This window comes from Stegodyphus dumicola, chromosome 3 (assembly GCF_044657685.1).
Source record: "Stegodyphus dumicola isolate Sdum_Otavi_A_Nest chromosome 3, ASM4465768v1".
In the NCBI taxonomy this organism is placed as follows: Eukaryota; Metazoa; Arthropoda; class Arachnida; order Araneae; family Eresidae; genus Stegodyphus; species Stegodyphus dumicola.
Genome location: NC_140770.1, coordinates 272,436,974 through 272,450,285, shown reverse-complemented (window position 1 = coordinate 272,450,285; position 13,312 = coordinate 272,436,974). Strand labels below are relative to the sequence as shown.

Below are 13,312 nucleotides of genomic sequence, written 5' to 3'. Positions count from 1 at the left end.
TACAACAGTTATATATATATATATATATATAATATAACATATATATATATATATTATAAAATATAAAAAAATTAGAGTAAATTCCTACTTAGATCAATAAAGGAAAATTTTATTTCAGTTGTTAGAATTTATAAACATTATTAGTTATAAATAAACATACAAATAAATTTAAATTAAATAAACATATAAAAACAGCATATCTTTAGTTCCGATAAATACTAAATATGTATATATATATATATATATATATATATGAACTGCTGCGAAGTTGTATATATTTACATTAAATAAACATATAAAAACAGCATATCTTTAGTTACGATAAACAGGAATAAATAAGTAGGAATTGATTTTAATATGTGAAAAATCTGTATTAGCATCAAGTGTCATCCACTACAAGATTACAAAAATATATATGAGCTTGAGTAGATGAATAAAATGTATTTTATTAACGATTCAAAATTAATCAATTAATAATTAATTAAATAAAAATATTTAGAGCCAATTACTACTAAGGTCAACAAAGAAAAATTTTAAAAATACAATCACATTTTTTTCAACATGTAGAAAACTATTAACATCAAGTGTCATCCACTAAAAGTTTAGAAAATGTATTTGAACTTGATTGGATGAATAAAAAGTATTTTATTAACGACTGAAAATTTGAGCAAGATACAGGGAGAGAGTGAGCTAATAGTAGGAGTTTAAAAGTACCCCTTATTCCTCTTTAGAATTCTTATCTGCATTTCATATGTAGTCATTGAAATTACAGGTAAAGGTGAAGTATGGGGGACACCAGCAATGTACCATATGTCAACTGGTAATGAATTCCCGTACTAACTCTTTGGAAAAAAAAAAAAAAAAAAAACCCTTAACCCATTCTGGAATTTTATTCGAGGAAATAAGTGTTTAAGATTTACTTAGTGATTTTTAACAGAGATATTTTGAGTTTTTATGTATTTCTGCCTTCTCGGGAAGTGAGAACTGAATTAATTGAATGAGAAATGCTCAATCGTCTGTGAAAAACTTTCTTTTTTGTTTTGTTTGCTTAATTCCTTTCATACATCATTCTAGCTTTATTATAGTATTTGAATAGAACATGTAGCAACGATTTAATTCTTTAAATGATATACATTTTGTGCATTCAGAGTTATAATATGAACGAAATTTAATACTGTTAAGTGAAGCTAGCGCCAGAGTGTCGCTGTGGTAAACAAATATAGTGAATTTTAGAGAGTGTATTTACTCTATTGTCGTTTATGCGCTATCGACGAATAGATTTAATTCAATCCAATACGTGTAAATAAAATGCAAGAAAAATTGCGTATAATTTAATATTTCGTGCAAGGAAGTCATGTGATGTACACATCAGATATTTTTATTTACATGAACAAACGAAAAGGCGTAATCACGCTCTTACATACTTAAAATAAAAACAATAATCATATTCTTGACATACTTGTCTGCTAGCAGATAAGACAGCTAAGCCTAAGCAATTCGGCTCGAATTCAGATCCCGACAAACGAGGTAGTTGAATCGGCAGTTTCGTGGTTTTAATCGTTTGCATCATAAGTAAGAGGCAAATTTCCTTAGACAATTTGCCATGAAGACGTCCCTCTCCTTTGGCAGACAATTCTAGTGTAATTTGCCATAATCTAATAAATGTTCATATTTTGCCACATTTGCTACCGTGTTTCGTAGCATTTTGATTGCATTATAAATAATCCGAGACTTACTTTTTGATTTAAGTAGGTTCTTCAACAAAGAGGCAACCATTCTGAATGAGTCTGTACTACGCGCTGCTTGTAGTTTTATACTATACATCTAATTGATAACTCTTATAAACGTTCATAGTACTTGCATACTTTGTAATATCTAGTTGCTAAACTTTCAGTGTGTAACTACTGAAGTAAATGCAGGAACCAGACGGGGAAAGGTTGAAAGAACCATCTATTCGATTCTTTAAAATTCTCAAAGCGTCAACTTGACGCTAACAAACTACGCCTCGCTCGGGCTGTAACTGAACTTACAAGAACTAAACTTAAAATTCAAAGATATTAACAAAACAGTAGAATTTTCCCCAGAGCTAATAATTTCGTAACCTTAAAAACGCGTCAGAATATTTAAATGTCTTGTTTAAATATTCTGAATTTATATTTAAATATTACAAATTTAAACATAGCCCAAAGGGGCTCTTTTTTAACGTTTTGTGTTACTTTTATTTATTAAATATGTTCTTCGCACTTAAACCTTGAAATTCGGTGCAACAGCAATGTCGCAAAATAATTTTAAAATGAACCTATCTTCAGAATTTCCGGTACACATTTCCACGCCCTGGAGATAAAAAAAACGTTTCTCCCCACTCCTGTAGAGTGTTGCCATTGCTGGCTTTTAAATTCTTGAGTTTGTGAATCAAAAATTCGTTAAAGTGTTACAAAATATGAAATGGATAATAAAACAAATTCCAGATTTCCTGCTTTCAGATGCCCATATTCGCAGTAGGATTACGGCATTCAAAATTCGATGGCTCTAAGTATCGTTGTTTGATCATACATACATTTATGCAGATTCTTCATTATATAATTTCTTTAAATATAATACAGTGCGATAGTATTGGATGGCAACGATTTGAAAAGTGATACAGCCTTTTCCAGTTTTCAACACAGAATCTCAAAACGAAAACAATAGTCCTTCAGGGACAAAGCCCCTTTAGACTAATAATAATATTTAATATATATATATAATTTAAATATTAGGGGAATGAAAGCTTAAAGGAAAGAGAGTATAATTTAAACTTAATTAGTTATTCAAAAAGCATTCAATTTAATTAATATAATCATTCATTCCCCTAATTGTAAGCGCTTATAAACTTGACTGGTTAGTGTGTAGGGTTTAACTAACATTTATTTTAAGTTTAAACTATCTTTCCTGTCAAGCCTTACTTTCCCCTGGAACTGCCAATGCCAGAGTATGTAAATTTTAGTAGAACGCGCAAGGATTCAAATTATCAGCAGAAGTATTCTGAGTTAAATAGAAAGGAAACGAGTTCAAGGTGTGCTGTTCTTACTTCACGAGCGCGGAGGTAGTTAGCCAGAAATTGAAGAACCCCGCGTTTCGGCCTGTGTGCTTGCCTGGAAGTATTGTTAATCGTTCAACGTGATCTGCAAGTCTGCTGAATTAGCAGCGGTATTGTAAAACGCGGTGAGGTTAGTTACTTTTAATGAGCCTCGTAATTAGAGTCTTGTCTTTAGTTTCTTTTCAGGTTATTATTTTTATTTGACCGCCGAGTTGGCGCAGTTTGTGAGCGTCAAGAGCACGCACTTGTAATTTATTACGTTGAATAAAAAGGGACTTAAACCCTTAACAAGACTGTCTTTTATCCAGTTTTCACAGTCACCTTTTGGTTGCGTGCAAGTTGGAGGCACGCAACGCTACAAGTGAAAATAAATATTAATCCCTAAAACTTAATGAATGCTTTTATCCCGATATATCTATCAGACATAACTGTTTGCTAGTAACTTAAACAATCCATGCGTACATTTTTCTGAGTTCTAATATTACCGATTTGCCTTTCGTTGACTTAAAGTTCACACGCTGGTCGAGCTTTTGTCTCTAATACAGCTGAAGATAACCGTTCTGAAACACTAATAATGACGTTGGTAGCTTTTACCTATGATGGAAGTATTTTCACCGGAAGAAAAATAAAACTTCTTCTATCACAAGAAGCTGACATGGGTATAAAAACAATTAGGGGCTTTTCGTGACGTACGTGTGTGTCGCCGAGTAGATAGATATTTCATCATGATATTCCTCCTACGTACTTGTCCAACACTATATATATCATAATTACAAAACAACTTTTTTTAAATTTCTTTCTTTATGTTTTTACTTATAAATGTATATACTCTTTTAATTTAGTTGATGTTAATTGATGGTACATTGATTCATTCCCTTGATAAGTCGATTAATCTGCGATCAATGACAATAGCTATTTTTTCAATACTTAAAATAGTATTTACTTTTGATTTTTTTTCGATTAAAGATTTTTCTTAGCAGATTTTTTTAAACAAGATTGAAATTACTTTTTATAATACTAATTTAAATTCTGACTATTTTTTTTTCATTCATGGTTTTAAATTGAACTTGTCTTCCTTGGAGATGGTCTATGGAAAGTTTTCTGATTGTAAATTATTATAAATTATAAATTATTATTAATTTGCAGCTTTAGTGCAAGTCATAGGCTTTTAAATTTATTTTTAGTCACTTTATTTTGAATTTATATATATATGTTTGCTGTATTTACATGCTTGCACTTTATTTACTTCTGTTCTCAGAATTAAATAATATTGCAAATTAGTTCGCAGCAATAATTAATCTATTTATTTTGTTTCAAATCGATTTTCCATAATTTAAAATTTTATTTTGTTTTATATGAATGAGATTATAATATTGTATTTATTAAATTATATATATATTGAAGCCTTTAAATTTTCCCAGTGGAGTTTTGGTTTTGTGTCTAAACATATCTAACCGTATGCGTACGTTTCATTATGGTTTGGTTTACTTGCTTACGGCAAAGCACAAGAGGGCTAGCTTAGCTTGCCAAAGAGGGAGAATGTCTTCGGGAAGAGATTTCTAAGAGAAACTGTCTCGTACACATCTTACACATAGGGGAAAAACACGAAAATGTCCATACAACCAGCCCAGCCCTTTCCTAGGATTCGAACCACAGGCTGAACTACCAGTGTCCAGAAACTTTACCGTTCGACCCATGGTGGGCCTAGAATTCATTGAGTAAATACCGTGAGGTTATATACAGCAGTAGTCTCAAATTTCATGTCGAATGTGTGTGTGTGTGAGTATGGCAAAGCCTCGAGGGCTATCTGCCTAAGAGGAGGGATGCCTTCGTGGAAGACTTTCTAAGGGAAACTGGCTCGTATACACGTTACACATGAGGAAAACCACGAAAACGCCCATGCAGCCAGCCCGTTCGCGGGATTCGAACCTCGGACCGAACTACCAGTGTTCAGCGACTTTACTGCTCGGCCGCTGGTGGGCCCTCATGTCGAATGAATGACCAGAAAGCAGCTGGCCGGCCTCATTATTTTATTTTTAACGGAATTAAATTACACTTTAAATAACAAACTAAATTAGCTTAATCTCAAATTTCGCTTAATAAATATTTATCTCTACTAAAGAATTTTTAATCTTGTGCGCACACTTTTTTTTTATTTCTTTAACGCGGAACGCCACTTATACGGCTTTTTAATACAAAGGGGTAATTTTTACCCAAAAGGGTTTTACCCAAATTCGCTATAAACGTTGATTCGTTTTTCAAATTGTTGCCACCTAACATTCGAACCCTACATTATATTTAAAGAAATTAAATAATGACGAATGTGTGTTTCTGGCACTGTGAAAAAACAACGGTACGTAGATACATCGAATTTTGAATAACGTAGTCCTCCATTGCAATATGGGCATCTGAAAGCCCGAGTTTGGAATTTGTTTTAATTTTTTCTGATAAATAATTTTCATATTTTATCAGATATTACAGCATTTTTTATTAAGAAACTCGATGATTTCAAAACGAGCAATGGCAACACTGTACGGAAGAAAAAAAAAAAAAAAACAGTTTTATCTCCAGCGCGCGAGACTGATTGGTGCAGTTAAAGACGCCATTCGCCACGAAAAGCTCTCGCATCCATTCGGATATGCTACTTACTGTAGTTAACGATGTTGTAATTGTCTTGTAATTTGTGGTTATGGCGGACACATAGAATAAGAGTGATACGCTTGTAAACATTTTCCTGCGTGAAAATAAATATAGTTTGTTTGAAATGTGTGACTTTCTCTTAGACAGCCCCCAAAAAATCTTCATTCACGAGAACTTGTTCTCAAGTTTCACAAACCACGTTCAATTCCACCAGTTTCTTCTACTTTTATAAATATCAAAAGTATTTACAGACTGTGGAACACCTTGTAGTTTTTCGAAGTCCTATTACTAAGTAAATGTGAGAAATTATAGCATTTCCGGAATGTGTTATCGCATGTACTTCCATGTGGCATTTGAAGGTCTAGGGTCCAGGTCTCGGGCAGAACTTAATAGTTGTTTTACATTTCTCGTTCCGAAAATTTTAATCTTTACAAAAGAAAAGGATGCACATTCCCTGTTGTTTGATTGTACTCGTGAGTACATATGATATCTTCGTGAACAATGTTTAATGAAAAACGAGTGTTTTCACTTTAGACATGAGGAAAACCACGAAAACGACCATTTAGTCTGCCCGTTCGTTGGAACTCCCTCATTTCATAACTGTTGTTAGCGGTTAGCGCATACTCTTTGAGAAGGCCGAAAGAGAATTATATTGTAAAAAATGTCTGCGTACTACATTTAAATGTTATATTCATTTACAAACTCTAATGAGACAGGATAGTAACAGATTGAAAATGAGAAAATATAAAATTCTTGTCTTATCAAATGCATGACAGGGCAGGAGGTCTAAAGTGTAAAGGCAGTTTCCTCGTCCCCTCTCAAAGGTAAATAAAGAGAAGTTCGTATACTTTTTTTTTCCTTCAAAATAACCCAAAAGAAAAATTATCGTAATACATTTCTGTCTTTTAAAATCGTGTTGAACCTTCTTCAAAAATCAGAATAAATTTCCCAATGACAAAATTTCATGGCAATTTTGAAGCTACGCTATGTTTTTATTCGATTTGTTTTCAAAAGCCAAGCCTATACCAAAAGTTTAGTATATTTTCTCTGGAAATGAATTTGTAGCTCCCGTGATTTTTTTGGCGAGATACCATCAACATATAACAAGTAAAATGAGTTTGAAATAAAGGAACTGATTTATAATACTTTATTTTTATAATTTGCTTGTGCTTGTAATCTGTTAGAATGTTCTGTGTTTTTCTGTTAAATGGTGTGCCCGTCGCCAAATGTGGTAGTCTGTTAACATCGCATGAATAATAATTTCGTTGCGAATAAGCGGGATTGGTTTGGTTTATTTGATTATGGAAAATCCCGCAAGAGCTATCTGCTTAAGGGGAGAAATGTCCTCGTAGAGGAATTTTCAAGTAAATCTGGTTGTTATCCGTGTTACACATGAGGAAAACAGTAGGTTACGCACTGCGCCAAATTTGATCGAAAATCCCCGTCCCCCTCTTTTCTAATCCACGAACTGCGTGACGTTTCCTGTCCCCCATTTCTTTCCATGAAGATTGGGTGCTACAAAAAGTCGTTTATCGCCATTAATGGGACATTCTATTGAGACTTCAAGCCTTTATTTTCGTTTATCAATATTGTAAAAATTGTGCGTGTAAAACAAATATTAATTTAAAGTCTGGCGTGTGCTAAAAAATAAATTTCTTTTACACTCATTTTAAAGTTTTATGATGCATAAAGGAATGATGAGCCATATCTTTTTTATTCTCTGTAAGAATTAAAAACTTTCCAAGTTGTAGATTTTAGTCGCTGATATATATATATCAGTTTTGAATAGTAAAATTGATAGATTAATGGCATACACAAAACTGATACATAATCAACGTATCAAATATCGGATTTGTAGCTCACCTTAAATAAGTTTCTTGTCTAGAGAAATATTAACAAATCTTCTTAGATAGCAGAATGGTTTTAACTTTCAAATTTACGATTTTGGGTAAACAGTTCTAATTTAATTATAAAAATTATCTTTATTAAATCTAAAAATTGGACTTCTTAAGTCGTTCTAAATTCACAATAATATTATTGCAATATATTCCCGTATTAAGCTTTCCACTTTTAAACATTGAAGTTATTTTAAGGTTATTTAACTTTATTTATTACGTTACTAACTAATTTAATACAAATTCCATATTTTAATACTAGAAACGTTTAAATATTTATTCTGTTTTCCACCTGATGTATTTTGGCATACATTTAATTTCTAATACACATTTAATTAATAAATTAATAATTATTAGCGTCAGCAGAATTTTCATAACAAAAAAAAAATAAAAAAATAAAATAAATTCCCTTATATTCATATCTTGGGATTTTCAGTTCCGTTTTAATCCATTCCTTTTTCACATATTGTTGCACTGTACACAAGTTTTCCTGCATGTAGAATTTATATACTTTGTATTTTATTTATGCCAATTTATATTTAAATGATAATTTTTACAAATTCTTGCATTACAACTCTAGTTAACAGAAGATGTTTCTAATACTTTGCAAAGCTTAATCTTCAGCATGTAGCTTATTTTCCAACCTAGTTTCAGGCTGAATTATTTGTAAAATTAATTACTTGAAATTATTTTTTTAACAAAGATGGTCGCTAAATTACGCTAATAATATTTCTAACTGTTGTAATTTATAATGCAACGAGTTCATGTGATTTATAATATAATTCATTTATAATTTTTTCAGCAATATTGAAATTAATAGCAGATGCTGATAATGATATACATTTAGATTACAATGATTTAGATTGCCATTGTCTTCTTCACTCATGCTTTTATGCTACATTCCTAATATTGCATAAAGGCATACAGGTAAGTTTAACTCATTCACCAAACATGTAAATCTCTAATTCAGCCCACTTTTGGTCTTACGTGTGCTGTATCTTCTATTTTCTTTATTCAGCCTAATTTCGAAAGGTCTTGTGGAAAAGTCACTATACATTGGTAGTTGGATCCGAGTTTCTAGTCCCAGTGATCCCCCAGCTCTTTCTTTTTTTCTTTTCTTTTTTTTTTTTTTTTTTTTTTTTTTTTTTTGTACTTATTTACTGTATAAAAATGTAGCGTAAAAATTTCAGTTCATGAAATAAAAATACTTTTTTAATTTATTCTTTAAAAATATTGCAAAAATTTTTACCTTAGCATATCTTTTTACAAATACATCTAATAAGAAAACATAAGGAAAGAAATTAACTCAGTTTCGGTGATTGATAATACCTCGGTGCAAATTATATGTAACATTTTTTCAAAAGCATAGAGTTTATATGGATATCAATAAATTAAGAATTATTTCTCCATCTAATTTTCTTAACATGTTTATTCCAGAATTTGTTCACACTGTAGCGCTTAACTTTATGAGTTTTCTATAATCATTCAATTTCTCTAGACATGGCAACTTTGCATACCTTCTGATAAGTAGTTATATTTTTAACCACTGTATTTTTATTCCTGTTGGCTATCAGTACATTATTCACTTATTTCACAAGAGTAAATAAAAAGACAAAATAAAAGTTTTATTTTATACGCAAATCTACGTAAAATAGCATTAAAACTCCACTTATGCGGAGCTCCTGATCGATTGCTTGTTTTAGATTGAATGAAATTAAGCTTAATGTTACTGTTAATTAGCTTGTTATTAATTTAATTGTATGTTTCTAACTAATTATATGTTCAGATACTTCAAAGTATATTACACAAACTTTTGCATCCTAATTTTTAGTTTTGGGTTAAAAAAATAAGCTTTTATTTATTGAGAGGCCTGATTGATTATATTAATTTGCAGGACTGTTTACATAATTATTTTCTTCTAGATAAATTTTAGAAAAACATCTTAGCATAATAATTTAAATTTATTTACAATTTATACGGCAGTGATCCAAATGCATAGTAATGTTGTTATAATAGATTTCATGCTAAGCTTTTTTTTAAATTTAACTAGTAATTTCTGCAAACACTTACATGATTGCTTTAATTAACGAATAATATTTCTAGCACACTTTAACACACTTTGATATGGAATAATATTTTGCACTCTATTAAATTTTCCAGTCTAGTTCAGACATATTGACTATTATTGATGTAATTTATTAAAAATATGATTTTTATGCTTTATAATTATTTAATTTATGATATTACTATCATAAATGAAAGATGTTTGTAATGCTAATATGTATGTTTACCAATACCTTTTATTTTCTTTGTTAGCTCTCGCATTTATTACTGTTATTCAAGTAATTAGCCGGCTTGTTAAATATTTTTTACTTGTTCTTGTGATATGTAATTCTATTTATTTATTTTTATTTTTCTCTTGGCTACAGTTGGCTTCGAAAAGTTAAATTGTAACCCTGTAGGCAGCAGGGGGGAAGAAATTTTGATTGACGCAGTTGGAGTTTAGCTCGACATGGGGGGGGGGGTTCATTAGCGCAGTTGGAGTACACCCGAGGAAAACCAAGAAAACGCCTATGCATCCAGCCCGTTCACCTGTAATAAAATCCGGGTTGAAATACCAGCGTTCGGCGACTTTACCACTCGGCTGCTGGTGGAACCTAAAGGACATTTAAGACGGTAAAATTTTGACCTTACGTATTTTAACTAATTTTACAAAATGAATATGATTTTATGGTACTATTCCGTTTTGAGGACCGTAAAAATAATTGCAGCGAAAATAAAGATAAGATAAAAAAGATAAGACAGTGCAGACAAAGAAAAAATTAAAATGTTTCGACGCATTCTTTTTATAATATGAACGTTCATTTTACTTGCTTTGCACCTGACGCTGTCATTTCGTGTGTTACTTATTTAAAACTTTCACATTGTTCTATGTCTTAAAATTAGAAATGAAAGTTAATGACCTAAAACTGCAAAAGTATATTACAGTGTATGTGAAAAAATTGACAGTTTCGCTCAGGCGTAGGATTTGCGCAATACATAAGGGGGTCCCACAAAATTTTTGTAAATATTATGGGGTCTTGGGAGTCGCGAAAACATCTCAGTGATGAAAAGGGGTCGCGACTGAAAAAGGTTTAAGAAACCCTGGTGTAGAAGAAGAAGAATATTCTCACCAAAGAAGAGTCGAGTTAAAAACAATTCGAAATTAATTCTGCAAGGTTTACATTTTACTAATAAAACGAAATATAAATGTTTGTCATTACACTTTGCATTTTCTCAGAAACGCTTAACTATGTAATACTGAAAATATAAACTAAGCAATTATATAAATATCTTCTTGCACCTTTCAAGGTTCCATCTTTCACACTGTACTAGAACTGCATGGCCCTAGATACTTAAATTTTACCTGAAATTCGATTATTACTTGTAATGTTGTACGGCTGAAGCACCACCATTCAATTAATGGTTATTTATTTGAGTCAAAAATGCATTTTTCTGAATATATTTCTCCCCTTGAGTGAAAATGTTTTATCATAAATTAAACTAGTCACCATTCCTCTCACTCATTATATGAAACATATTAATAAAACTCCAAAATTTAACTATAACATCTAAAGGTCATAGAAATAAAGGAAATAAAAATATGCGACTTACGTAAGATATCATGGGGAGATTCATCGATGCCGCAACAGTTGCTTCCACTTCGCAAGAATCCTCTGGTCCAAAAAATGCAATGGCACCTCTACTCCATTGCTCTATGGTCACGTTGGTACCACGCAGTGTATCCCCTTCGGTGTCACTGTAAATCATTTTTAATTTATGGCCATTCAAAAAAGAGGAGTTGTTATTCACAACATCGAGGGCGTATGTTATAGCTCCAGATATAACCAATCCTTGCTTGTGTGTATTTTTACGCCCATGTATGTTAGTGAGGTAGCCCACAGTAAATGTTTCCCCTGTGACTATGGAAGTTCGCCATGACAGCAAGCAGATACCGGCGATAAAGACCCATCGTCCGTAACTTTGCCAGTGTGTTCTGTGGCCCATGTTGTTACAAGTAGCTAAAATGTTGTTTCTTTCCATAGTGCTGCTTGAAGCGTAATTTTAAACGCTTACACGTCAACTAATATGACGCATCCTTTTCTTTATCTTTAAAAATATGCATGCTTATGCAATATCCATCAAAAGTTTTGTCAAAGTGCATACAAATCATCCATGTTTTTCGTGAATAGCTGCAATGAATTGCTTAATTACCTCTGCATGAATCGTGTAATCGCGTGTACATACACACACAATAAGCTTATTTTAAATATTTTGTGCTCATTTTGGTATTAAGGAAATTAAGGAAAATTGTCATTACTCAGAATACGCACAAAATACTCCAGCAGAAGTGTGTTCTCTGTCGAATCCATAAAAGTATGCAGCACAGTAATTTTTATAACTTCGTACTATGTTTCCGTTACAGCACAAGCTTTTGATTTAAAATTCAGAATACACAATGCAAAGAGGTTCACAACCGATACCGATTCTGTAGTAAAATTAAACTCGTCCAGTGCACATTCACGATCATAAGAAAACTCATTCGCTACTTTCTGCTCTCGAAAACTTCGATTTTGAAGCTTTCAGATTTATACCATTTTTACTAAAAATTTCCACTTTTGTAAGATTCGTAAAATTATATCATATATACTTTTAAAATATACTTTTGATATATATGTTAATATATGTTGGGTTTTTACAAACGTTTCGCTTTCGTTGAGAAAAGATGGTCTTCGAAAATTTTAGTAGAGGACGATATAAACCAGCTTTTCCTAAATTTAAAATTTTAATATTTTTTTTGTAGTTTAAAATCATACAAAAATTATTCGCAGTGACTCTACGCCGTTAATTTATTCAACATTTTAGATGCGCTTATTAAACATCAGAATGTAATAGTATAGATATTTATTGTACACCAACAATTCTAATGTTGTTGTTTAAATAAATTATCGGTTAATTTGATTAAAGGGATAAATTCCTAGATGACTTTATAATCATTAAACTGCTAATTTGTAAATCGAACCACATCGCGTTATAACAATGAGCAGCTTTGATTTAATGTTTCCATTTAATAAGAAATTCCGCATGTGATAAGTATGTTAAAAGTAAACAAACTGAAACCGCCCTCAGAAGACATTTTTCTCACATCGCCAATTTATAAAACAAAAATATTGTTTCCCCCCAAACATGAGATTATAGAACAGTCGGTGGACGAAATAATAACGTCCTTAAACTGCTAAACAAGGTGTAATATATTCCACAGTTTGCGTTCTGTTCTCTTTGGTTGTATCAAACTCGATCAAAGAAAATACCGGATTCCTATGCATACGTCAGGTTCAAGAATCGCCAACAACCCCACGTGGCGGATACTCACAAATCGAAGGTCGTGACAGACAGCAGCGTGCTCTTCCACTGGCAGAACTCGGAACGTCCGACATTCGCTCGATACCTTGCGAAACTGAGGTGAGATGAGAGCGCGCTTTTCTGATGCCGGCATTCGACGCAACCGCCGCCACGTGACGTCATCAATACAAGAAACTTGCGCGACCTTCGAGAGTATGCAAAACCTTTGCTTTCCCCAGTTTAATGTCTTCTCGCATGATGTTCCACATTCCTTGGAAAATGAAAGAGAGAAGAAAAAAACTCAAGCATAATTTAAGGG

General features: G+C 32.0%; 1 protein-coding gene across 3 annotated transcripts in view; it reads right to left on the bottom strand.

Annotated features, from left to right (window-relative positions):
- Positions 1-13,111, bottom strand: part of LOC118182918 (receptor-type guanylate cyclase Gyc76C-like) — a 731,383-nt gene extending 718,272 nt beyond the window's left edge. The window contains exon 1 of one of the 3 annotated variants that reach the window (XM_085814149.1): positions 11,266-13,111. In XM_085814149.1, the coding sequence (XP_085670275.1) occupies positions 11,266-11,694 (429 nt within the window). In that variant the 5' untranslated portion in view covers positions 11,695-13,111. The remainder of the gene's footprint in view (positions 1-11,265) is intronic. The other 2 variants (XM_085814148.1, XM_085814147.1) reach the window with 2 other exon arrangements.
- Between the last annotated feature and the right edge of the window lie 201 nt (positions 13,112-13,312).